Source organism: Amblyomma mixtum, chromosome 8 (genome assembly GCF_055824585.1).
Source record: "Amblyomma mixtum isolate Tamu chromosome 8, ASM5582458v1, whole genome shotgun sequence".
NCBI lineage: Eukaryota > Metazoa > Arthropoda > Arachnida > Ixodida > Ixodidae > Amblyomma > Amblyomma mixtum.
The window spans coordinates 60,474,869-60,496,453 of NC_143019.1; the positions used below are offsets into that span (position 1 = coordinate 60,474,869).

General features: G+C 48.1%; 2 protein-coding genes across 2 annotated transcripts; one reads left to right on the plus strand and one right to left on the minus strand.

The window, feature by feature from the left end:
* Window positions 1–2,912: 2,912 nt before the first annotated feature.
* On the plus strand, window positions 2,913–15,396 carry LOC149332690 (uncharacterized). The gene is made up of 3 exons (XM_089555838.1): window positions 2,913–3,665; window positions 11,977–12,293; window positions 14,926–15,396. Exon 3 carries the CDS (start codon window positions 15,032–15,034, stop codon window positions 15,377–15,379), a length of 348 nt encoding a protein of 115 aa, XP_089411964.1. The 5' UTR covers window positions 2,913–3,665; window positions 11,977–12,293; window positions 14,926–15,031; the 3' UTR covers window positions 15,380–15,396.
* On the minus strand, window positions 5,723–7,418 carry LOC149332691 (uncharacterized). The gene has a single exon (XM_089555837.1). It carries the CDS (start codon window positions 7,386–7,388, stop codon window positions 6,021–6,023), a length of 1,368 nt encoding a protein of 455 aa, XP_089411963.1. The 5' UTR covers window positions 7,389–7,418; the 3' UTR covers window positions 5,723–6,020.
* Window positions 15,397–21,585: the final 6,189 nt, after the last annotated feature.

Sequence of the window (21,585 nt, forward strand, 5' to 3'; positions counted from 1 at the left end):
GTTTTTGTGCCTTGTGGACATTCCGAGGGAGAAAAAAAAAACGAACTGACGCAAAAATGCGCGCACGCACGCACGCACGCCCGCACGCCCGCACGCACGCACACACACACACACACACACACACACACACACACACACACACACACACACACACACACACACACACACACACACACACACAAACACACACACACACACACACACACACACACACACATGGATATATGATGGTATGCCATGAAGGATGGAGGTTAATAAGGCCTCCGATGTTCACTTAAAGGGTTTTGTGTTTTCGAATAACCAACTGAAGAATGGCCGGGCCGAATATTCACTGTGCCGAATATTCAGTACAATGAAAAGTCGCATGTCACGATCGCATTTGAAACAAACTGCGATACCTCGTAAATTCAAGCAACGTTATTGTTGTCCTTTTCGTTGGCGAGTATTTGTTCTTCTCGTCGTCATTCTCGTTGGCGCGACTTTAACGCGCTTAGGGATACTATGAACGTGGGTTATGGCAAGACGAAGGTGTTACTGCTCTGACTGCTTCAAGCCGGTGGTAAGGCGGAAGCAGCATGAAAACGTTGTCTGCCCTTCAAAATGTCCAAACTGGCTGACTGAGCTCCCAAGCAGCATGGGTAAGCGTACGGAGAAAGAAAAAAAAAAGAAGATGGAGACTCTTGAGCATCAGGTCTCTCGGTAGGTAGCATGTAATTGCAGATCGCCATTCCTCTTGTTCCCGTCATTTGAACAAGTGCAGAGGGAAGACTGAGGTAGAGGCAAGAAGCTTCGGCTCCCCAGCAAAGAGGTCCACCTTACCTTTTATATCCAGATCTGCTTCCTGAAGTGCCTTCTGTGCATGCGCTGTGACCGCTGCGCAAGAGCTCTTTGTACTCACTGGTAGCTGATTACAAAGCGCGGTAAGGCAGGTTGTTCTAACAGTCACGTTGAAGACGTCCGGCCACCAAGGTCGAGATAGGTGCGGGAATAAATGTTACGCAAGAACTTGTTACCCCTGGAGCTCCGCAGTCGTCCGTTTGAAGAACCATTGTCCTCAAAGACAAAAGAGGTTACGGATGCGGCCATCCATGCTCGCTCGCTCATTCACGCGTCGTCCGGCCGCGGCAGATAACGACACGTGGTCTTAGCTAATACACCACTCGACCATCACGGCCCTCCGAGGCCTGTGGTCAGAGGTTGCGTTTGGAATGTGAATCACAGCATAGCGTCATCTAATTGCGCCGCTACTCGAGCCACTGCAAACTGTCTTCGCTTATTTTCAGCGAATCGGCGAAGCGAGATTACTCTTTTGCGGGTCGCTTAAAACGAATAACGTTTATGGTTTGAATATTTGCTCCGAGGTGGTTTAATAAGCCCTCTCCTAAGTCCTCAAAGGTAGATTCAGTTTAGCTACTCGAGAAACGGGACATTGATCCGTTTTTCCTGTTGACACTGGAGATTTTTACATCGATGGAGCTTCAAAACTTTTGTCATCTTGATAATGAAGACTTCACAGCTTTTCAAAGGCCTGTTGTTGCCCTAAAGCAAAGAATACCAGCGTCACTTTGCAGAGTGATGGGTTAATTAACTTTCAAACCACGCTTGACAATCAGGCGGTTTTGGGTTATAGCTGAAGATGCGAATTTCTTCGAAAGTGTAAATTCGCTACTTGCAATAACGTGTAGCTCTGTCAGGGCCACCAGCAAACAGCCTTTAGCCACAATTACTATCATGAATTCTGATTAGTATTAGGTCGTATTTATCTTCGAACGTCCCTATAAAGACAAACAGTACAGACAGACGCAAATCGCTCCCGAAGAAGCAGCGAGGTCTGTTTGTAGGCTGACTGGGCTGTTCTTTAAAGCTTGCCTATATACTTGAAGTTCTCGTGTAGACAATAGCACTCCCCCCCCCCCCCCCCCTCCCCTCCTCTCCATTTCAGAAATAAAAAAATACCGCATTAACAACACTAAGATTCTGGCCTTATATTAAGCACAACCCAAGCAATTGCTGAAAACGCTTCTGAAAATTTTCCGAGCCTACCGAAAGCTTCGAGAACGGAGAGCTTACTGTTCCCAGAAATAAAATGGACGTGATCAACAATGCAGGGTGAATGTTCACGCTGCCTCGAAAATAAGGTTACCTTTTTGTGCACAGCAAGTGGAACATGAACGAGCTCGTTGGCGGGCTGAATAACGCCCCGCACAATGAAAACGGCGACGACAGTATAAACCTGCGCGCCAGGAGCGAATTGCGGCGCGCGCAACGACTTAAGTGGCTGAAAAGCGTCCAGAGGAGGAGGAGGAAAAAGAGCGGGCGAGGTGAGAGAAAAAGAGCACCGCATTTCGGAAACGTATCGCAACGTCGCCGGTGTCGTCACGCTCTGTGCCTCCGAAGAACGCGGGCAGGTAAGCAACTATAAAGGCGGGCAAAAAGAAAAACAGCGACAACAACAAAAACACAGGCTGGTTCAAGCTGTCCTTTGCAGGCTCTCTAAAGAAAATACCAAGAGTGCCAACAAAAAACGCGAAGTAGAAAGAAAGAGAGAAAGGGAGACAGCGTAGTAGAAACCACGCCGTAGTAGAACCGGGAGAGAAGGGGCCGAGTGGCGAGATGGTTTTTAAAGCGGAGCAGGGCACGAACTACGTACCAGGGCTACAACAAATTGTCCTTCCGTTGCCGAAGACTTGAGCGTTATATCGGGGCGAACAATACTATGAGGTGGCCGGGGGGGTCATGTGAGCTAGAGAGGAAGAGGGATAGAGCTAGAGGGCAGGCCGGAAGCTAGAACGCTGTCTCTTGCAGGAGGATCAAGACAAGACCCTCGCGGACACGCAGTCTAAATAAAGGGGAGTCACACACTGCATCCAGAAAAGCGACAAACACTCAAGCGACAAGTGTAACGCGTGGCGGCGCACCAACGGGAGGGGGAAGGATATCCGGTGGCGTCGCTAGGTAGCGCTGGCCGCGCGTTCCGCACCGAGAGGGAACGGGAGCGACAATGCATCGTCCCTCTCCCTGGCGGACGACGCCCGAAGCTGGACGACGACGAGCGACCAAACGACGGGAGGGTGGAGGATGAATGCACGAGTCCGGGCGCAGCAGCAGCCCCGCAGCGACTAGGCTGGCGTCACGCTCGGCTGGCAGCGTGCGCGCGCTCGCGTACAGCTTTGGCTGCGTTGTGCGTACCAGGCCGAGCGGAGCGAAAGAAGGCGGGGTCTTCCCCGCTTCTCGGGCGTCCGCCAGCAGAGGCGGCAGCGAGCGTCTCATTCAATTGCGCGCCGCGCGCTATTCGGACGACGACGTCAGGAGTCACACTTGCGCAAGGCATCCAGGCTGGGATCGTTCAAGCATCGCGCTTGCATCCTCTCGTTTTATGCTGATGCTAGGCGAGAAGTCTTCTCTGCGCACGCCTTGTTTGGTAGTGTCAGACGTCATCGTCTTCCGGTAAAGCGTACGTGCATCCTCCTGGAGTACCCACTGGAAGTTGCGATCAGTGAACTTTCCCGGAGCTTCAGCGTATGGTGTGCAGAAGGATGTGCTTGTGACGGCCTCTGGAACAGCCCACAAAGATGCCACAGAGCTTGGCCATCTGTGCCGTCGTGTAGATGACACGTTCTTCAAAATGCGCCGGAGGTAACTAAGTGGATGATCGAACTCTGCAGGTGAGTTGGTTTCTGGGCCTCAGATCTCGAGCCCTGGAAATATTAAAAGTTAAGGTTTAGGGGGTACGAGCTGTACAACTCCCAGGGAGATGTCAGCTGTTCACTACTTCAGCAGCGTTTTTAAAACAGTTCGAAGTTTATTCGGTTTCATTAACTTGGAGAATAAGATTATCAAACACCACTCGCATAAAGGCTTTGTTAATAAGAATCCCTATTGTTAATATAACATCGGCACAACATCAGTGCTTCTATCGATGTATATCGGCTCCAGCAAAAATTTTTCTCAACACCCTGCGTCTAACTGCAAGACGATATAGGACAATCTTAAGGTGTTGGTCTCTTAATAAGTTGCTCTATTAAAGTAATCGCAGTGTATGTAAGCTCTCCAGCGACAGCTTCCGTCAGTGTTGACGTAGTGGTCACTGAAATCTGTTTCAAGAATAGCAGGAGCAGAAGGAGACAGTTCAATAATGTTTCCCTAATCGTGACGTAGAAGGCTAGGTGCCTCAGAAAATACTCTTGAAGCACGCACATTGATTGCCACGGAAGTTCATCTTTCCTCTTTCGATTTGAATTATCTCTGCTAATAAACCAGAAATTTGCCGTTTTTAAGCAATGCGCGTATGTTATAAGTTTAAACTTGATTTAAACGTCTTCAAAAGATGCCAAGGAAGTGGTGCGCCAGGTTGAAATTGCGTAAGGATGCAACGGGCGTTCTGTTAGTCTTTTCTTCGCCTGACTGGCAATAAGCACACAACAAAAACCTTGCAAGTCATTACCACACGGCCTTCACACTGCATTTGCAGTGTCATGACAGTCATTACAGCGTCGCTACTGACACGCTGACCTCCTTCACCAGGCTCGATTGCCTTCGCTTTGGTTGAAGTCCCATCAAGGCTATCTTGCGCGCGCATCCGCATCAAGGTGTTGGGTAATCGTCTGGCGACAGGGCAGGATAACTTAGTTCACAGAAACCCGAACCTCCGCAAAGCGAATTACTACCACGGGTGTGAAAAAGCATTTAAATTAGCGAAAACTACGAAAAGAAAGGACAATTGAATCGTCTCCAGAAATGCCGTCTTGAAGTTGGGCTTCCAAGAAATTAGTTGAAGAACAGTGTTTACGTCAGTATTAAGAGCTCCGTGTTGGGGTGGCAACCGCAGCTCACAAAATAGGCACAGAATCAGGAAGTAGTACAGACCACAGGCAAATCAATGCAGCTAGAGCGGAAGTAAATCAAGTCCTGATAGAGTGGCCGTTTTGAGGAAGGCTGCGCAATAAAAAAGTCATGCGTTCCAAGGGACTCCAAGAAGTCAGGGACTATGGGAGAAAACTTGTTGCAATCTGTTGCTCGTAACTTTGGATAATAAAGACGTCCTCGAATACCGGTCTGGTTCAGTGAGCGCTGCATGACCGGGTCGTCCTCTTTTCGAAGCTTTAACGTCAAATGGAGACCACGGCTTCCCATACACGGCTTAGCGGTTTAAGCTGAGTAAGTTAACCGAGTCATCTACAGAACGAGATGGCTGAGCCCAATTAATTTCAACAAGAAATATAATTAGGCGCCACAATGGTTTCCGCTGATTCTCTTTGAATGAAATTGACAAAACTAATCTCCACATGCGTTCAGTGCATACACGGTATACATTGTAGGTTTATATTGAGCATGCGGCATACTTCTGAAACACTTTGAAGTGTAACGAAAAATTTGTCTTGCTAACACAGCCGCTGCAGCATGGTGCCTGAGTACTGAGCTCGGCATGGACTGAGACTTCAGCATTTCTATAATGCAATGTCTGGGTCGGCACACGTTATGCACCGAATACCTGAAGCAAGACATGATCATTTCATGAAACAATTTGCCTTTCACGTTACCCTTCTTCTTTGCACGCACACAGTGAAATGTTATCTATACATCTTTGTAAGCGTCGTGTAATGCATCCAGGAGCTGACTGAGTGCGTTCTTACCCAATAGTTTGCTTACGCGATAGACAAGGCATCCAGAGCAGTTGCAGCCGTAAAGTAGTGCTCCACAGATTTCGTGCGTATTTTGATATTTTATTATCTACCATTGAGAAAAGGAAACCCGAAACTGTGCACAAAATATTTTTGGTCACTTGATCAAGAAACGCAGCAAAGGCTATCTCTGACATGAAAACAGCTTCGTTACTGCCAGCAAGTTGTGCACGCAACATCTCAACACTTATTTAGCACAGTACTTGCTGGCAATTACCTCCTTGCTAAACTAAACATTCCCTGCACTCCAGTTAAGAAGGAAATGGCATCGAGACAGCAAGCGCTTACAGGCTCAACGGTTCAACTGGAAGGCTCCTGGCGACTTCTCGGCATACGTAATTATTTAGCGGAGGAACCAATGCAGCCGCGCTTTAGCACGCCTCGGAACGGTCGGAACAGGCAACCAGCGGGCCACAGCTCGGCGCGTAGAAGCCCTTCAAAGTCCTTCTCGCTCACCGACACGTGAAACGAAGTGTAACTGTCGTACTTTGACGGCAGCCTCGTGCACACACAAGGGTAGGAGCCCCCTGTCACCCCATCGACGAACTCCGAGACGCTCTTGCCCGTGGTCGAAGGATGCAGACGGGAGACGAACAGCGCACGGCGCCTGCACGGCTTGGGAGCTGCTGACAGTGCACTGTCGGCGCAGGTTCCCACGGACGGCGCCGGCCTGCGACTACGACGGGCCACGGAGAGACCACCAGCGGGCCTCTGTTTCGGAGAGGTCAGAGTGGTCGAAGAAGGAGGTTCAAGGTGACGTGGAGGGAGTCGCTTCCGCATGCCGGAGATGGAGGGCGAAACACTTCGGCAAGGATCAGTGGTGGTGCTGCTGCTACCATCCTCGGCCAGAGCAGAAACGGCCGCCCGTTTCCACGCCTCTTCGCTGGAAGCGTCCTCGACCACATCTTGAACACAATGGTGGGCGTTGGCTCGCAGTGCGTCCGCGTACGTCTTCGGCGTCTGCGCGAACGGGCACGGGCCGGCTCTTTTGTCCGGGCCGAGATAGATGGTTCCTAACAGTTGTGTGGCACCGGCGAGGTGCACTCGGAGGAAATCACTTTCGCCCTTCAGTCGGCGTACGTCTGTGGTTAGCGCCTCGATGTCACGACGTAGAAGTATGGCTGCTTGACGCAAGTCTTCCAGGTCGTTGCAAGACTCGTTTTGGCGTCGCCTCAATGAGCAGGCATCATCGAGGTCGTCAGAAGATGCGTTCCCTTGTCGCTGTCCAATAAAGGAACCATCGACGCTTACATCGCTAGGGACAGACCGTCGCTGTTCAATGTCCCTAGTAAGGTCTTCACGAAGAGATTCGCTTTCGATCTTCAGTGAGCGCACGTCGGTGGCTATACCGTCCACTTTTTGACAAAGGAGGCGTACCAGTTGGCGGAGGTCGAGGGGGTCCTCAGACGAAGGGAGGGAGGGGTGTGGGGCGTCTTGCTGGTTCCCACCACGGGACACACCCACACCGGTAGGTGAGGACACCTCCTTGCCGACGACAGCAGCCCTCTCTGGGTCATGACGCCTCGTGCAAGCGAAGCACTTGAACGTGCTGACTCCGTTCACAACGACCAGGTCCAAGTCTTCGTTCTTGATGCCGACGCACTCGCAATGGAACTGCCTCAGGCACTTGCCGCAGCGTACGACAGAGTCCTGGCTGCTAGCGACGGTGCCGGAGCAGGCTCCGCACACGTCCTTTCCTCGCGGCATCCTCGTGCAGCAGCAGCAGCGCGTATATGTGCGGCGCCGAAACAGCCAGATGACATAAACGGCGCGGCACGGAGCGAGCATGCATCCGGTGTAGGGGGGAAGATTATGCAAGGCAAAGGCGAGCTACGGGCCTTTTTCCCGGATGGCGCCGAGCACGTGGCCCCAGCACGGACAATTAAGGCAACGATTCCGAGCGATTCCGATCGATCCCCAAGCCTCGCGTCCTTGGCAGCGAGTGACAGCCGGAGGTGCGGCAGGGATATGAATATTGAACAGCGAAGATGCACTATCCGGCACAGGTTAAAGCGAGACAACAGCTCTGCGAAAGGTACATCAGGAGCTTCTCAAAGTGGAGGCCATTGTAGAAGCGTCTTCATTAGACTCAAACTTCAGAGAAAATGTGGTAGCAATTAGAAATAGAAGGACGCATTATAATAATAGCATTGCTCGAGTAGATTTTGTAGCCATGCAGAGACATTAAGAAACGGGTTTGAGCCTTCGGCTTAATAACGTGTCTCAGGTCCTTCACGGTCTAGGCACTTTCTGGCTTAACGAACATAACATACCTTATTATTATAATTGCAATACGCCTTATTATTATTTATTTATTTATTTATCATCATACCCACAGCGCCATTGGCTGGCATTACAGTGGGGGGGTAGAAGAAAAAGTACACAAATGCCACCGCATGCAGGTGGTTACAAAAAAAGAAGATAACAATGAGATAGAAAGAACACGGAATTATTATACACAAACAAATGTCACAGCATGGAAGAAAATGAATCATTTGATAATATGGACACTACTTCCTCAGGCAGCTTGTTCCATTCCGAAACCGTTTTGGGGAAAAAAGACATTTTAAAAAGGTCAGTCCGGCACCTGTATTCTTTAACTTTAAGTGAATGATCTCTACGTAAAGACACGTAATCAGGGTTGGCTATATATTTGGTTCTGTCTATTCCAGTTCTAGAATGAAATATATTATGAAATAATTTTAAACGCAGTACTTTCCTACGTTTTTGAAGTGAGTCCCAACCCAAAGATTTTTTCGCGCTCGTTACACTAAAATAACGCCCATAGTTATTGAAAACAAAACGAACGGCCAAATTCTGAACTCTTTCTAGCTTTTGAACGTCAAGCAAGGTTTTCGGATCCCAGACTGTGCAAGCATACTCAAGTATGCTTCTAACATTTGTATTATACAGCAGTTCTTTAGTCTTTAAAGGGAAAAGTTTAGCGTTACGTCGCAGGAAACCTAAAACACGACAGGCTTTGGCAGTCACGAAATGCACGTGACGATGCCAAGACATTGAACTTGTTAAATATACACCAAGATATTTAAATTCCAACACTGAAAGCAGTCTGCTATTATTTATGTTATAAGTGAAAATATGGGGAACCTTCTTTTTAGTGAAACACATATGTACAGATTTTTGTAAGTTAATATGCATTCTCCAGTTCTCACACCACTGGGCCACTTTACACAAATCCTGTTGTAATGCATCGCAGTCACTTTGATCGTTAATAATTCTATACAATACACAATCGTCCGCAAAAAGACGCATGTATGAAGAAATACCTGAAAAGATGTCATTCATGTAAATTATGAACAGTAATGGGCCCAAGACGGATCCCTGAGGCACCCCTGATGTTACAGCCACCTCATGCGATTGTTTCCCGTTGACAACAACACATTGACGCCTAAAGCTCAAATATTATTTTATCCACCTAATAACGTTCTCATTTATGTTGTACCAGTATAATTTTTGTATTAATAAGGAATGTGATACAACGTCAAAGGCCTTCTTAAAATCTAGAAAAATACAGTCAACAGAATATCCCTTATCTAAAGCACTTGACAGGTCATGTACAAATTCGGTAAGCTGGGTGACACACGAGTAACCACTGCGAAAGCCATGTTGATTAGTATTTAATAATGAATGTATACTAAGATGATTCATAATACTAGTATAAAACACATGCTCTAAAACTTTGCATAATACACTGGTCAAGGACACTGGTCGATAATTTGAAACAACATTCCTAGGTCCCGATTTATGTATAGGTACAACATTAGCAAGCCTCCATTCATCAGGCAAGGAGCCTTCCTGTAATGACTTTGTGAAAAGAATTTGAAGGTACCTTGACAACGCAAAAGCGCAAGAAGAGAGCAGGATCGTGGGTAAGCCGTCCGGACCGGTGGCACTGTTATCTTTTAAGCGTTCTAAGAGAGACACAATTCCTCGCTGATCAAATTCAATGTTCTCCATGGGTTCCGTACAGTTCAAGGCAAGGCGAAAATCGGCAGGGCTATTGCTGTCCTCAGCAGAAAAAACTGAGCTGAAAAATGTGTTAAAGCACTTGGCTTTCTCCAGATTATCATGAACGATACTTCCGTTGTGATCGAGTGGCGGGATAGACAATTCATCCTTTCTGTTTCTTTTTATGTACTGCCAAAATTCTTTAGGGCGATCCTGGATACGCATGTCGAAAGACTGCAAAATCGCCCGTGTGCTGTGCGATCTCTCTGCACGTTAAATAACGACAGGTGGTTGAAATCCCAGTATGGAGTGTCTCATAGTAAATGTGCAGAACTGGAACGTTAATATAAACATACGACACTATTACTGGCAATAATATTTTAATCAGGTCTGCACGCGCTTTGCGGTGAGAACCTATAGGATTTTAATGCATCTGAGCGGTCTTGAAGGCTAGGTTTCAAGGGCGAGCTGACTAAAAGTGAAGATGCGCTTTTAAAAAAACGTCGCTAGAAGTGCAGAATGCACATTAATGTTTGTATGAATGTATATACGCAATAAGTACTCTGCATTTTTTTATGAACATATAAGAAGTCTATGAGTACGTCCGCCATCAAAAAAGAAGCTTAGTTCAGCGTGCTCGGCACTCGTGGATACTTTGGAAGGCGACGACCGCTCACTAGCCCTAAGCATGGAACGTCCGGGTACACACAGGTACTCTTTCGCGCAGCCATCTGGGGATTACAGTCACCCAATCAGAAGACGCCGCCTGTCAGCCTATTCTAATTCGTACCGTCCCTTCCTCGCGATTACGGCCTCAGCTCGTTAAAACCGAAGCACAAAAGCGCTACTCGAGGCCAGGTTGCTCTTTGTCCCGTTCTCAAACAGGCATTGCAAGAGCCGTCGAGGCACGGCACGTAATTTCTGTGGCGCACTAGTTGTGGCCTCGGTGACCCTCGGAACACGGTTGGCCAGAGAGGCGGCGCTTCATCCTAGAGTTCGCGTACCGGCCATTAAGCAGTCCAGCGGGCAAGTGCGCCAACGTTGTTCCTTCCTTTTCTGCTGACGGCGACAAGGACATACAGTGACACCAACAAGCACGAACAACAACAACAACAACGACCAAAAAAGGTACCAGATACGAGCGACAGCGCGTTCGGGAGCCGACGCTGTCGACAACGGCCATTGTGCTCGTCAAAAAAAGAAAAAAAAAGAGAGAGAGACGCCATGGTCGCGCGCATCCCCTCCTTGTCGAGCACAACAGGCGACCAGGGGACGTTGCACTGGATGCGAGCGCACGCGTCCTGGAGTTGCGCGCACACACATTCAAATGAAGTGGCCCGCGTTCAGCGGCAACGGTCAGGTCGACGTCTCTTTGTGTGCGTAACAGTGGCGACGAGTGAACAAAGCGGCCGTTTCGCTCGCGGAGGGGTACGAGCTGTGCCTGCCCGCTATGGACACTGACGAGTGGCAGCACGCTGAGTTTATCTGTGTGTGTGTGTGGCTGTGGGCGGTCTCTCTGCCCGCATGTATGCGTACACAGAGAGCACACTGCGGTAGATCGCGTTGTGCACACGGCCTCGTGCGGGCTGGCTTCGGCCCTGACCATCGTATACGGGCGGTCTGCCCGTCGTGCTTTTGCTTTATTAAGTTTGCCATTGTTTCACGGTGCCGTAGTGTTCACAGCGGCAAGTAACAAACAATAACCGCGCGTGAAGCTTCTATAGATCTTTCCGTCTATATAGAGAGATATTTTGACAAAAACCCTAAGTGAAATTCGAGTATCGCTAATCCACTCGTTTCTGTCGTTACGTGCGCTCAATGAGCCATTTCCTTTGGCTTAGGAAAGAGAAATAGTCCCTAATCACAGTGAAGTCGGACACCGGTGACCGTTTGCATGGTAACTGATTATCACCGATAGGGCTATTCTCATTTCCAATCTATAAGAAATTTCCCAACGTGCCTTGAGTTGTTAGTTGCACATTGCTCAGACAACTTTCCCACTTTCACAAAATAAAGATGCACAGGCTTTTACAACGCACCCTTTTTCGACGCAATGAATATTGCCACATTCTACCGCTAAAGGACAGTTTCACAGCCCGCCTTAAAAGGCGCAGCTCGCTGTGCATTCAGATAAACTCCGTTAGCAAGGCGACCGTTAGGGACGCGTCACGTGCTCAGTTTCCTCGACTGTCTTTCTTGATTTGGCAACAAACGGTGTCTGTCCACCGACAGACTTGCAGAGCCAGAATGAGCGGACTTTGTGGTGTGTTATCAGCAAAGCGCAGTAACTGACCCGCGGTGGACGCCTGAACCTTCTCGGACGCAGGTGCTGAAGCCGAGGGCCCCACCCAGGAGGCAGAAGCCTGACGTCACGGCTCCATAGACGTCACTCGCTGACGTCTGCCGTGACGTCACGCGCAAGGACGGCGCCAGGGTGGCGGACCCCGTAGGTCGGCAGACGGTGTTGGGACTGGTGGTGCCGGGACTGCTCTGTCTGGTGGCTGGCACCGTGTGCACCTTCTACGCCTTCCTGGTGGGCGTCTCGCTCATCGCCTTCGGCGCACTCCTGCTGCTGCTGCCGGCGCTCGCCTGCCGCATCCTGAAGTCGCTGCCCGACCACTACCCCGCAGAGGATGGAAACAGGTACTGTCCTGATCAAGTGTACTCGGCCCAGTGGAACACTCGCGGCACAGTGATAAATAAAGGGCCGTTAAAGGCTAAGACAAGGGTTCTTCGCACCTAATGTGAATTTGCAGCTTGACGGCTGTTTTGAATGCTTCTTTATACAGGGATAAAAGAAAACCCTGTGGCCTGAAGACTTCTGGCGGGGAGTGTACGTTGCGAGTTACGCACTGTCGTCTGTACCTTCAAGGTTACATCTGCCACTGACATCTCCCTTGGACATCAGCAACAGCTGTATCGGGGAGGCTTTTTGAAGCCTATAGCTGGAATCTCTGAGGTGGCAGTTGCAGCAAAACTCAATAACGTCGCCACTTCGTAAGAACTTGATCGTCTCGTGACCAATTAGGATACAGCATCGGCGTGCTCACCTCCTGTCCAAAGGGAATGTGCAGTATACGGTCCTGTGATAGAGGGTTGTGACTAGTGGACCCGCTAGCAGTCTCTCTGTTCTATTTTTAGCACAGTTAACTACCACTACCCTCACCTCTACTAGTTATCCGTCAGTTATAAATGGTGAATTGTGGTGTTTATTGTCCTGAAGCGACACATATGGTCTAAGAGGGACGCCATAGAGGAGGGCTCCGGATTTCTTTAGACCACCTGGGGTTATTTTAACGAGCGCTGGAATCACACAGCATACGGGCGCCTTTTGGGTTTCGCCTCCATCGAAACGCGGCCGTGGCTGCCGGAACTGAAACCTGGTCTTCTGGATCAGTAGCCGAATGGACTAACCAAACCACTGAGCCTTCCTTTTCTGATCCGCACAAGTAGCAAAATGGGAATGAATACGAACTGTCGCAGCTTCTGACGCAAGAAACAGAGTTAAAAGAATGTGAGCAGAGGGAATAGAAAGCCAAAGGGAAACATAGTGAACGGCATGAAAGAGCAGGGTTGCAGCAAGAACGAACGAAAGCTCTGGCCTGATATATAAGAAATATGGGGTGTTGGAAATAAGGGAAGCTTCTGGCGTCAAGGTCAAGCTAAATACATGTTACACAGTTTGGTCAGCTACCTTTTTCTGGGCCTTTCCGGCGCACTCTTGTTCGTTTTGCCGACAAGAGTGTTCGCATTAGTGATGAATGTATGTTAATATGCATTTGAATTTTTCCTTTTGCCCGTAAAAACAGAGTACGAAATATAAGACCATGGCTTTAATGCTACTCCTGAGAGCTAAAAAGCAGAGATCCGAGTGAATAATTAAACAAAAAAACATTTGCTGATATGCAGAAAAAACAGGTGTGCTTCAGTAGGAAAGGGTGGGCGTCAATGAAAAGATGGAAGAACAGAACAGGGTCCGGAGGTACAGCATTACAACAAAGATTATGAGCGGGACAGGTACTCCAGGAGTCATGAAACGAGTGTCCCGTTACTGTAGCTGAATTTGAAGCAGGCTAAGCTGGTTGATCTGTTAGCCCCATAATAATACAAAGAAGAAACGAAGGACAACCAGGCATGCGACGAGAAGCGAAAGGCTAGAGCACGGTAGTCTGAGCCATGGATTCAGCATTTATTGAACCCTTGATTTTGTGTATTTTATTCGTTTCCGGCAATTTTGTACTCACAGTGATTATGCGGTTGTCGGCTGTTTCGTATCCCTTCAACGGGAACATGTCATATTGGGCCTTTAAGGATGGCTGTCTGCCTGATACAGCTACACTTCTCTGCACCGGTTAAAGATAGCGATAACCGATGTTCGTGCAGGCTGACGGAGTGGATTTTAAGATAAAGTAAACGCAGCTGAGAGCGGCAGAAAAGCCATGTGAACAGTCTAAATTAGGAAGTTTGAGGGGATAAGGGGGCTGAGTATTTATTTATTTATTTCATAATACTGCAGGCCACTGCTTGGCCCAAGCAGGAGTGAACATACATTGTTACATAACAAAAAAAGAATAAAATTATTCAATATTAGCAGCACATGTATACCAAAAGAATAAAACCAAAAGAATAAACTTATACAATGTTAGCAGCGCACGGAGACCAAAAGAATAAAACCAAAAGAATAAACTTATACAATATTAGCAGCACACGGATACAAAAGATACATATAAGCAATATTAGCAGGTAAGTAGATGATTGAAGGCATCAGAAAAATTTTGCGAGGAAAAAACAGATTTCGGTAACGAGTTCCAATCTTGCACTGTTCTAGGGAAAAAACAGTATTTAAAACTGTTAGTTTTGGTGAAAAGGGGAGTAAGTGAATGTTCATGAACGTTCCGAGTCCTTCTCACTAGAGGACGCTTAATGCACTCCGGAAGCTTCAGTTTATTTTTACCTGTTAAACTATTAAACAAGAATACCAATCTATTAATCTTTCGTCGGATTTCTAGTGAAGGAATGTTATTTGACATCATTAACTGCGAGGGAGAGTCTTCTCTTTTGTATTTTCCGTATATAAACCTAACCGCTTTCCTATTGACTTAAGTAAGAGCAGGACACGTTTAGTTAATGATCAATGGTTTATATGTGTTCATCCTGGAGCAGACGTTCAGAACATGATGATGACGATGATGGAGTGTGCTAATAAAAACTGCACTTGGAGTTTTCAAAGTATTTCTAACATTGGATGGTCCTTTTCTTACTCTCGTTCCTGCAGCAAAAAGGAGAGCCAACGGAACATCGCCCGGGATCCCCGGCCCACATACGGGTCGCGGTACGCCGCCGCCGCCTACGTGAACCCGGCGTTCGAGCCCAAGGAGGCGATGGGGGAAGAAGTGTCCGGCTACAGCCGCGTCAGCGCCATCAGCTGCAGCCGCCTGCAGAACCCCGAGAAGCAGCAGCCGGGTAACAAGCAGCGGCCTCTGTCGCCCCGCCAGTACCACCAGCACAAGAACGGCGCACCCAGGAGGTACGCCAGCACAAACAGTCTCGCAGCAGAGTTGCACAGCGCCTGCCGGTACCAGCACGGTGGCACCAAAGAACCGGGGAACAGACAGTCACCGGACGGTCACGCTGGGTTCCGCCACATCGAGTTCGACCAGGAATCTGCTCGCTTCGGCGAACGGCCGCCGAGGTACTCGACTGTGGTCAGAGAAAGTCCACTAATATAAATGTCGCTAACGAGTCACGAATCGTATAATGATGTGAGTTGATGTACCCGCCTTGCATCTTGCCTTTCGGTGCTGTGACCTTTCCACCACTGAGCTCCGGCTGTCTCGCAGAATGAAGCACATTTTATTCAATGTTATTTATTTTAAATAATTTTCTGTCCTGTGCTTACAAAATAGAACCATGCACGGAGACCCAAGGCAGAGCCTCCTCCGAGAACCTGTTAGCGGCTTGAAAAGGATTCCGAGTTTTTTTGTTTTTTTTTCTCGTTCGTTTAATGCGTCATTTTTTTTTTCGTAAACATTGGACTCTCCATTCGTCAGCTCTCATGTCCGTGTCATGACATGCGCCACATCGCAATAAAATGAAACGGAGGTATGCTGCAGAGACTGCACTGTGCACTGCCATTCGCTTCAAACTGATGGAAACCTGTCATTTTCGGTGAGAACGTCACGAGTTTGAATCCAGGGGCGGGAAGGTTTTCAAATACAATTGCTCGGCGATAAATGCGTCTTTTCCGGCCGGACAAGCGTCAACATAGCCAGAAAAAGCCAGCGGTTTAATTTATTCTAAAAGCAATAATTGGATGGCGTTGTCCTCAGTTTCACTTGGAAAACTATCGGGATCCTGCAATTCCAGGGAAGGGGAAGGACAAAGGGGTAGTGATGCAAAACTATCGATAGTACTATCGATACTATCAATAGTTGAGTCACTATCGATACTATTGATGGTCAATTTTCCGATAGTTTTGCATCACTACAAGGGGGAGCGAGAAACGGCTAAGACGTACAGGGTCAGTCAAAAGTTCCCAGGCCACAGGGTCTGCTTTTGAGCAGTATAGTCAGGCAGTTACGACACCTACAAAGCTCAGCATATCTGTATGTACAAGAAGTATTGTTCTAACATCTGACTACCTTGATACCGTCATCGGTATCTTAAATGTCAGGACATACTGAAGAACAGTAGACCCTGTGGCCTGGGAACTTTTGACCAACACTGTACATGTCGTTCTTCTCTCTAAATGGAAAAACAAGACGAACCCGGAGATAGCCGAAATAACAAGAACCGAAGTAATATTCCCAATACTCTTTCCTGAGTCCCAGGATGACTCAGGAGTCACATGACCATCACAGGCGTCACGTGACCACGATCACTGCATTATCAGAGCCACGATCACTCAGGCTGCACCTCCCATGTGTTCGGAGTTAGCTTATGAACCAAGAACTCTCTCTTCGACACTTTGCACTATTCTCTTAATTCCGATCACCCGCCATGACGGCCATGACTCATTCGCAGCACTCGATTACGCGTGCGGGTCACAGGCGAGCAGCAGCACTGCGGACCGACGAAGCCAAAAGGTAAGTATATACACTCGCGTTAAGAATAAGCTAAAACACGATGGCAGTCAACGTACTGCGCTTCGTGCCTCGTAGCGAATGAATGCGCAGAGATGCACAGCATGAAACATGCGGAGACTCTTCAGAGCACTCTGAATTTCAAGTTCGCAGCTCAATGCACTACTTATCAGCACCGTCAGGGCTCCAACTGCTCCATGAAGTCAGCTCCGACTCGATACTGTATGTTGTAAGTTCGAAAGACATCAAGGACTACTCCAGTCACAATGAATGTGTGTTAAAGGGCTATCCCTCAGACGAATTTTGACCGTCCCTACGCTACCGCAACTTTGGTCCTTTGCATTGCAGTCCGCAACACCTTTTGTACTCGATACCAGAGCTCCTTACGCGCTTGGGCCCCCCACGACGAACACAAACAATCGGTATGTCGTTTCAGACCACTCAGGGGGTCACCAACGCCTTCTACAAAACAACAGGCGAGGTATCAGAGCAACGAGCGAGAGCACTGTCGGCGAACATGGACAACAAAGGGACTGTATAATAAGCCGCCGCTTCCAACGGTTACGGCGAATGAACTCCTCTTCGTATACGGCAACGGACGTACACACACGCACGCGCGCTCTCAGGCACGTGAGGACAATGGCCCGGCACAAAGCAGGGACGAGTTCGGTTATACCAGACTGTGCGACGGGCGGGCCCGTCAAAAACGACGCCGGAACCCGGCGTCGTAGTTGTTGCGGCCGCCGACGTCTAGATGCTCCGAACAATGAACGTGCGCCGTGCCACGACGCTGTTGGAGCGTGACTAATTGTTGAAAGAGAGGAGGAGGAGGAAATGGAAAGGGTGGAAATGGTGTATGGCCTAGATGTTGGACGGAGACGCGCCAGCCCTCGCGCTTCGCGCTATCTTAACGACGAGGCGAGAAGTGATTCCAAACAAACAATCAAGACGACAAGACAACGGAATTGCGGAATAATAAAGCGGAGATGTAAGGGCACAATTAAACAGTGTCTAGCGGAGAAAGAAATAAACAGGCTATCCAGCTGGGCGGGTACAGAAACAAGTAAAACGAGCGTCAGTTGTATCGTAAGAGTATCGAAACGCAATGAGGAAGTGAGCGGACGGACCATGGAATCTGGCACGGATCGCACGATACGCGTGAAAGTAGTGGTGGAGAGGGGGAAGGGGTATGTGGGCCAGGCCTCAGGGCGTTCTCGCATGATCGCGTGGGGTTCACGACCGCTTTTGGGTGGAACCAATGATCCTGAATTTTCGAAATGAAAAGAGGAGAATATAAAAAATATGGCAGACATACCTGCAGTGATGTTTCAAACACCTGCAAATATAGGTTTTTATCGCATTATTTGTAGCCTCTGCACCAAACCACAGCGAATTTCGCACCTTAAGTAGATGCTTGAGCTCAGTTCAATAGTAAAAACAACAAAAGTTACCACGAGAATTACGGGAGCGGGAATACCCACTGCTTCAGTGCTTCCATATGTTTCCGCTGGAGTTAACGACCTGCGGGATACTTCTTCGGTGTTCGTGATGCCAAACAGCTGACTTAAGGGAACCACTCTCGAGTTTCACTACATTCAATCCCGGTAATCATTTTATTTATTTTTTTATGTCAGCTCTGTTCAGTTCAAATCAATCACTGCATTTCTATACGTGCCAAAGCACCTCGGCTACGGGACACGCCGTAATGAAGTTCTCTGGATTAAAATCGAACACAGTTAATCTTTTCCACACCCACTGAAATCTCACTACATGCAGGAAAAAAAGAAAAAGAGCAACGACTTGAGACTGTTGACTTAGAGCAGAGAAGTGGACGCTACAAGCGGATGGTTCTTCCCAAAGTCGCCAAGTCGCGGTTCCTTTGCTTCTTCAACATGTCGGACCAACTGGCCCAGAACTTCACCCTGCTGAATTTAATCACTGCTTGGAGATTTTTACGTTTTTTTTTTTAAATTTACACTCTTTGGATGATTTGGTGACTGAACATTGAGAAAGAAAACATTGAGTGCATAAAACGGCACGTATAAAAGAAAAGAGACACACGAGAGCTGCAGCGCTCGTGCGCGTCTTTTCTCCGTCTCGTGTCTCAGGCGAGAGCCTTTAATGGCTCATCCTGTCGTCCATTACCAGAGGGTGTCACGCCTTTGGCAGCGTGCTAAATCGGGAACTAAAAAAGATAGGCGAAAACGAATGGTTGCCTCAAATAGAGGAGGACAAAATGAAACTAGAAGCCAAGTTTGATGACTGTAGGTTAGTTAATTAACTATAGACAAAAATGTCGAAATTGCGTCGAAATAGCGTGACGTCCCATCCACGGGAAGTCGTCACGGCATAGTGAAAATTGTCACAGAATGGTCGAAAAAAGTCGAATTTGTGTCAAAATAGATGGGAAAATCTGTAATTAAGCGTAATTAACACTTAACATCCCCGAAAGGTGTATAATTTGGGCATCGATACAGCCACGGGAACGGTGTGACGTCATATCCAACTCCTCGGCTTTCGCCTCTCAACACTTTAGTTGCCAAAGCGTCCTCGCAATTTTTTTTTTGCGCTGTTTTCGTTTCGAAGCTGTTTTTTTCTTTTTTGCGGCACAACTGCTAAAGCCAATATATGGCAGAACGCCAGCGGCTATGGCGGACCGCTACAGCTGCTGAGTCATCACGGTGGTGCACGTCTGCTGGATTTCTAGTATTTGATGTTACAGGAGAGTATTGTCGCTGAACGTCAGTACCCCTAGTTACAGCGGCCGCCGCGGTGGCTCAGCGGTTATGGTGCTCGGCTGCTGACCCAAAAGACGCGGGTTCGATCCCAGCCGCGGCGGCTAGAATTTCTTTGGAGGAGAAATTCTAGAGGCCCGTGTATTGTGCGATGTCAGTGCACGTTAAAGAACCCCAGGTGGTCGAAATTTCCGGAGCCCTCCACTACGGCGTCTCTCATAGCCTTAGTCGCTTTGGGACGTTAAACCCCATAAACCAAACCTAGTTACAGCGATGAACCATGAGTTTTGAGGGCAGTGCGACGTTCAATTCCCCGCATACAGCGCTGTACGCGTGCCGCTGTGCACACGAGTATACAATAGGCGAAGGAAGTGCGGTTGACTGCAAGTGCTGCGCGCGACTACGCTACCTGGCGAGGTCCTCGACTGTGCTTCATTTGACGTGTATCCATGCCACTGTGCTGAAGAGACGTGTCCGAGGTGTAGTCTTCTAATCATCCGAGTATGTTCGAGAACAGGGAGGACGGCTACGCGCTGTCCTTGTACGGGAAGACAAGGGATTCCAGGCGCAGCATGTCTTGCGTGAAGGTGAATGAAGTGAGCGAGGTATGGCTTAAGAATTTCCAGTTCGAGCCTGCAGGGCTACCGAGTCAAGCCACCCCGCGAGACCGCAGGAAATGCCCTCCGCCAGAATTGAAAACAAAGATTTGGCTCAGTTTTCGGGGGGGGGGGGGGGGGGGGATTACAACCTGGTCCACAATTTTGGCACACGTTGCGGGAAAGCTCATTAGAGAAGCTTTATGGTCCGCTACTAAAGCGTCTACCCACAGGCACTCCTTAGTCACGTGACCACATTAGCCCGCTCTTGTCAGCGCCCACATCAGCGGTGCACTTGGCTCGTACATGGTGCACCAGCATTTCGACCGCATGATCAAAGACACTAAGTGACCGTATGGCAAAGGTCTGTCTGGATAACGTCAGAAGGTAAACCAACTATCTTCCCGTTGTTACATACGAAGCAGGCATCGCTTATTGTAAAGTGCGCGCAAGGTGGTGACGGTCATGTGTTAAGGGGCTTAACGAGTGTGGTGAAGTCCCTTACACATGACTACCACTGTCATGCGACCAATGACAACGGGTCTTACGACCAATTATTCGTGTGTTACCTGTTGCTTGAGTGATGATGCATGCTCAAGTAATGATGACGTCATTTCAAGCGAACGATGCGATCTCCGCATAAGTTTCTAGCAACTGACGCTGCAAAGAGATTATGAGGCAGTAGCTATCCTTAAAAGAGAATAACAGCGATAGTTGTGCGTCCACGCCATTATCAACTAAAATGAGTGTCGCGTTTACCCCGCAAAATAGAATTTGAAGGTTTTGTTCTTTTTCTTCCTTTACGTTCTGAAAAGAAAAAAGTCGGTCGCCTTACACGAAAGGTAATTATTAACAAAAAATTACACAGCCGAAGAGTATTGGCAGGAAAAAAAAGGTACTAGCCTGGAAAAGAAGTTTGAAGTGCATCAAGGATCACCCGGTGAGAAAATTTCTATTTCCAAAAGCGAAACGCGAGCCGTGGGACACCAGGTATGAAGAACATCTTAGAGTACATTGCTAGTATATAGCGTAGAAAAATGAGCCTCCAAACTATTGTAAAACGCAGGCTTGCAAAAATGAGAAGGAACAAAATTAATATCCTCATCTTTTCGCGTCACCGCCATCACTACGAAATTCTGTATAGAGCGCTTTTTATACGAGGACACTCAATGGTTACAGCACCCATGAAATAATGAGCACAGACAAGTAGACTGCAGAGCACGGTCCTTCAGCCGAAGTTTTTAGCTTTCTCACAAGCAACAGTGGATAAATAACAGTGGATAATTAACAGTGGATAATTTACCGTGGATAAGTAACAGTGGATAAGTAACAGTGGATAATTAACCGTGGATAAGTTACAGTGGATAAGTAACAGTGGATAAGGTGCGTGCTGAAACGATCAGAAAGTGATATGTGAGAAATTAATTTCAACACAGCGCGAAGATGCGCGAATCGGTTGATTTCTACGCACGCTATTAGCACGAGTAAACAGCACGCGATTAAGGAAGGAAGAACGATAACA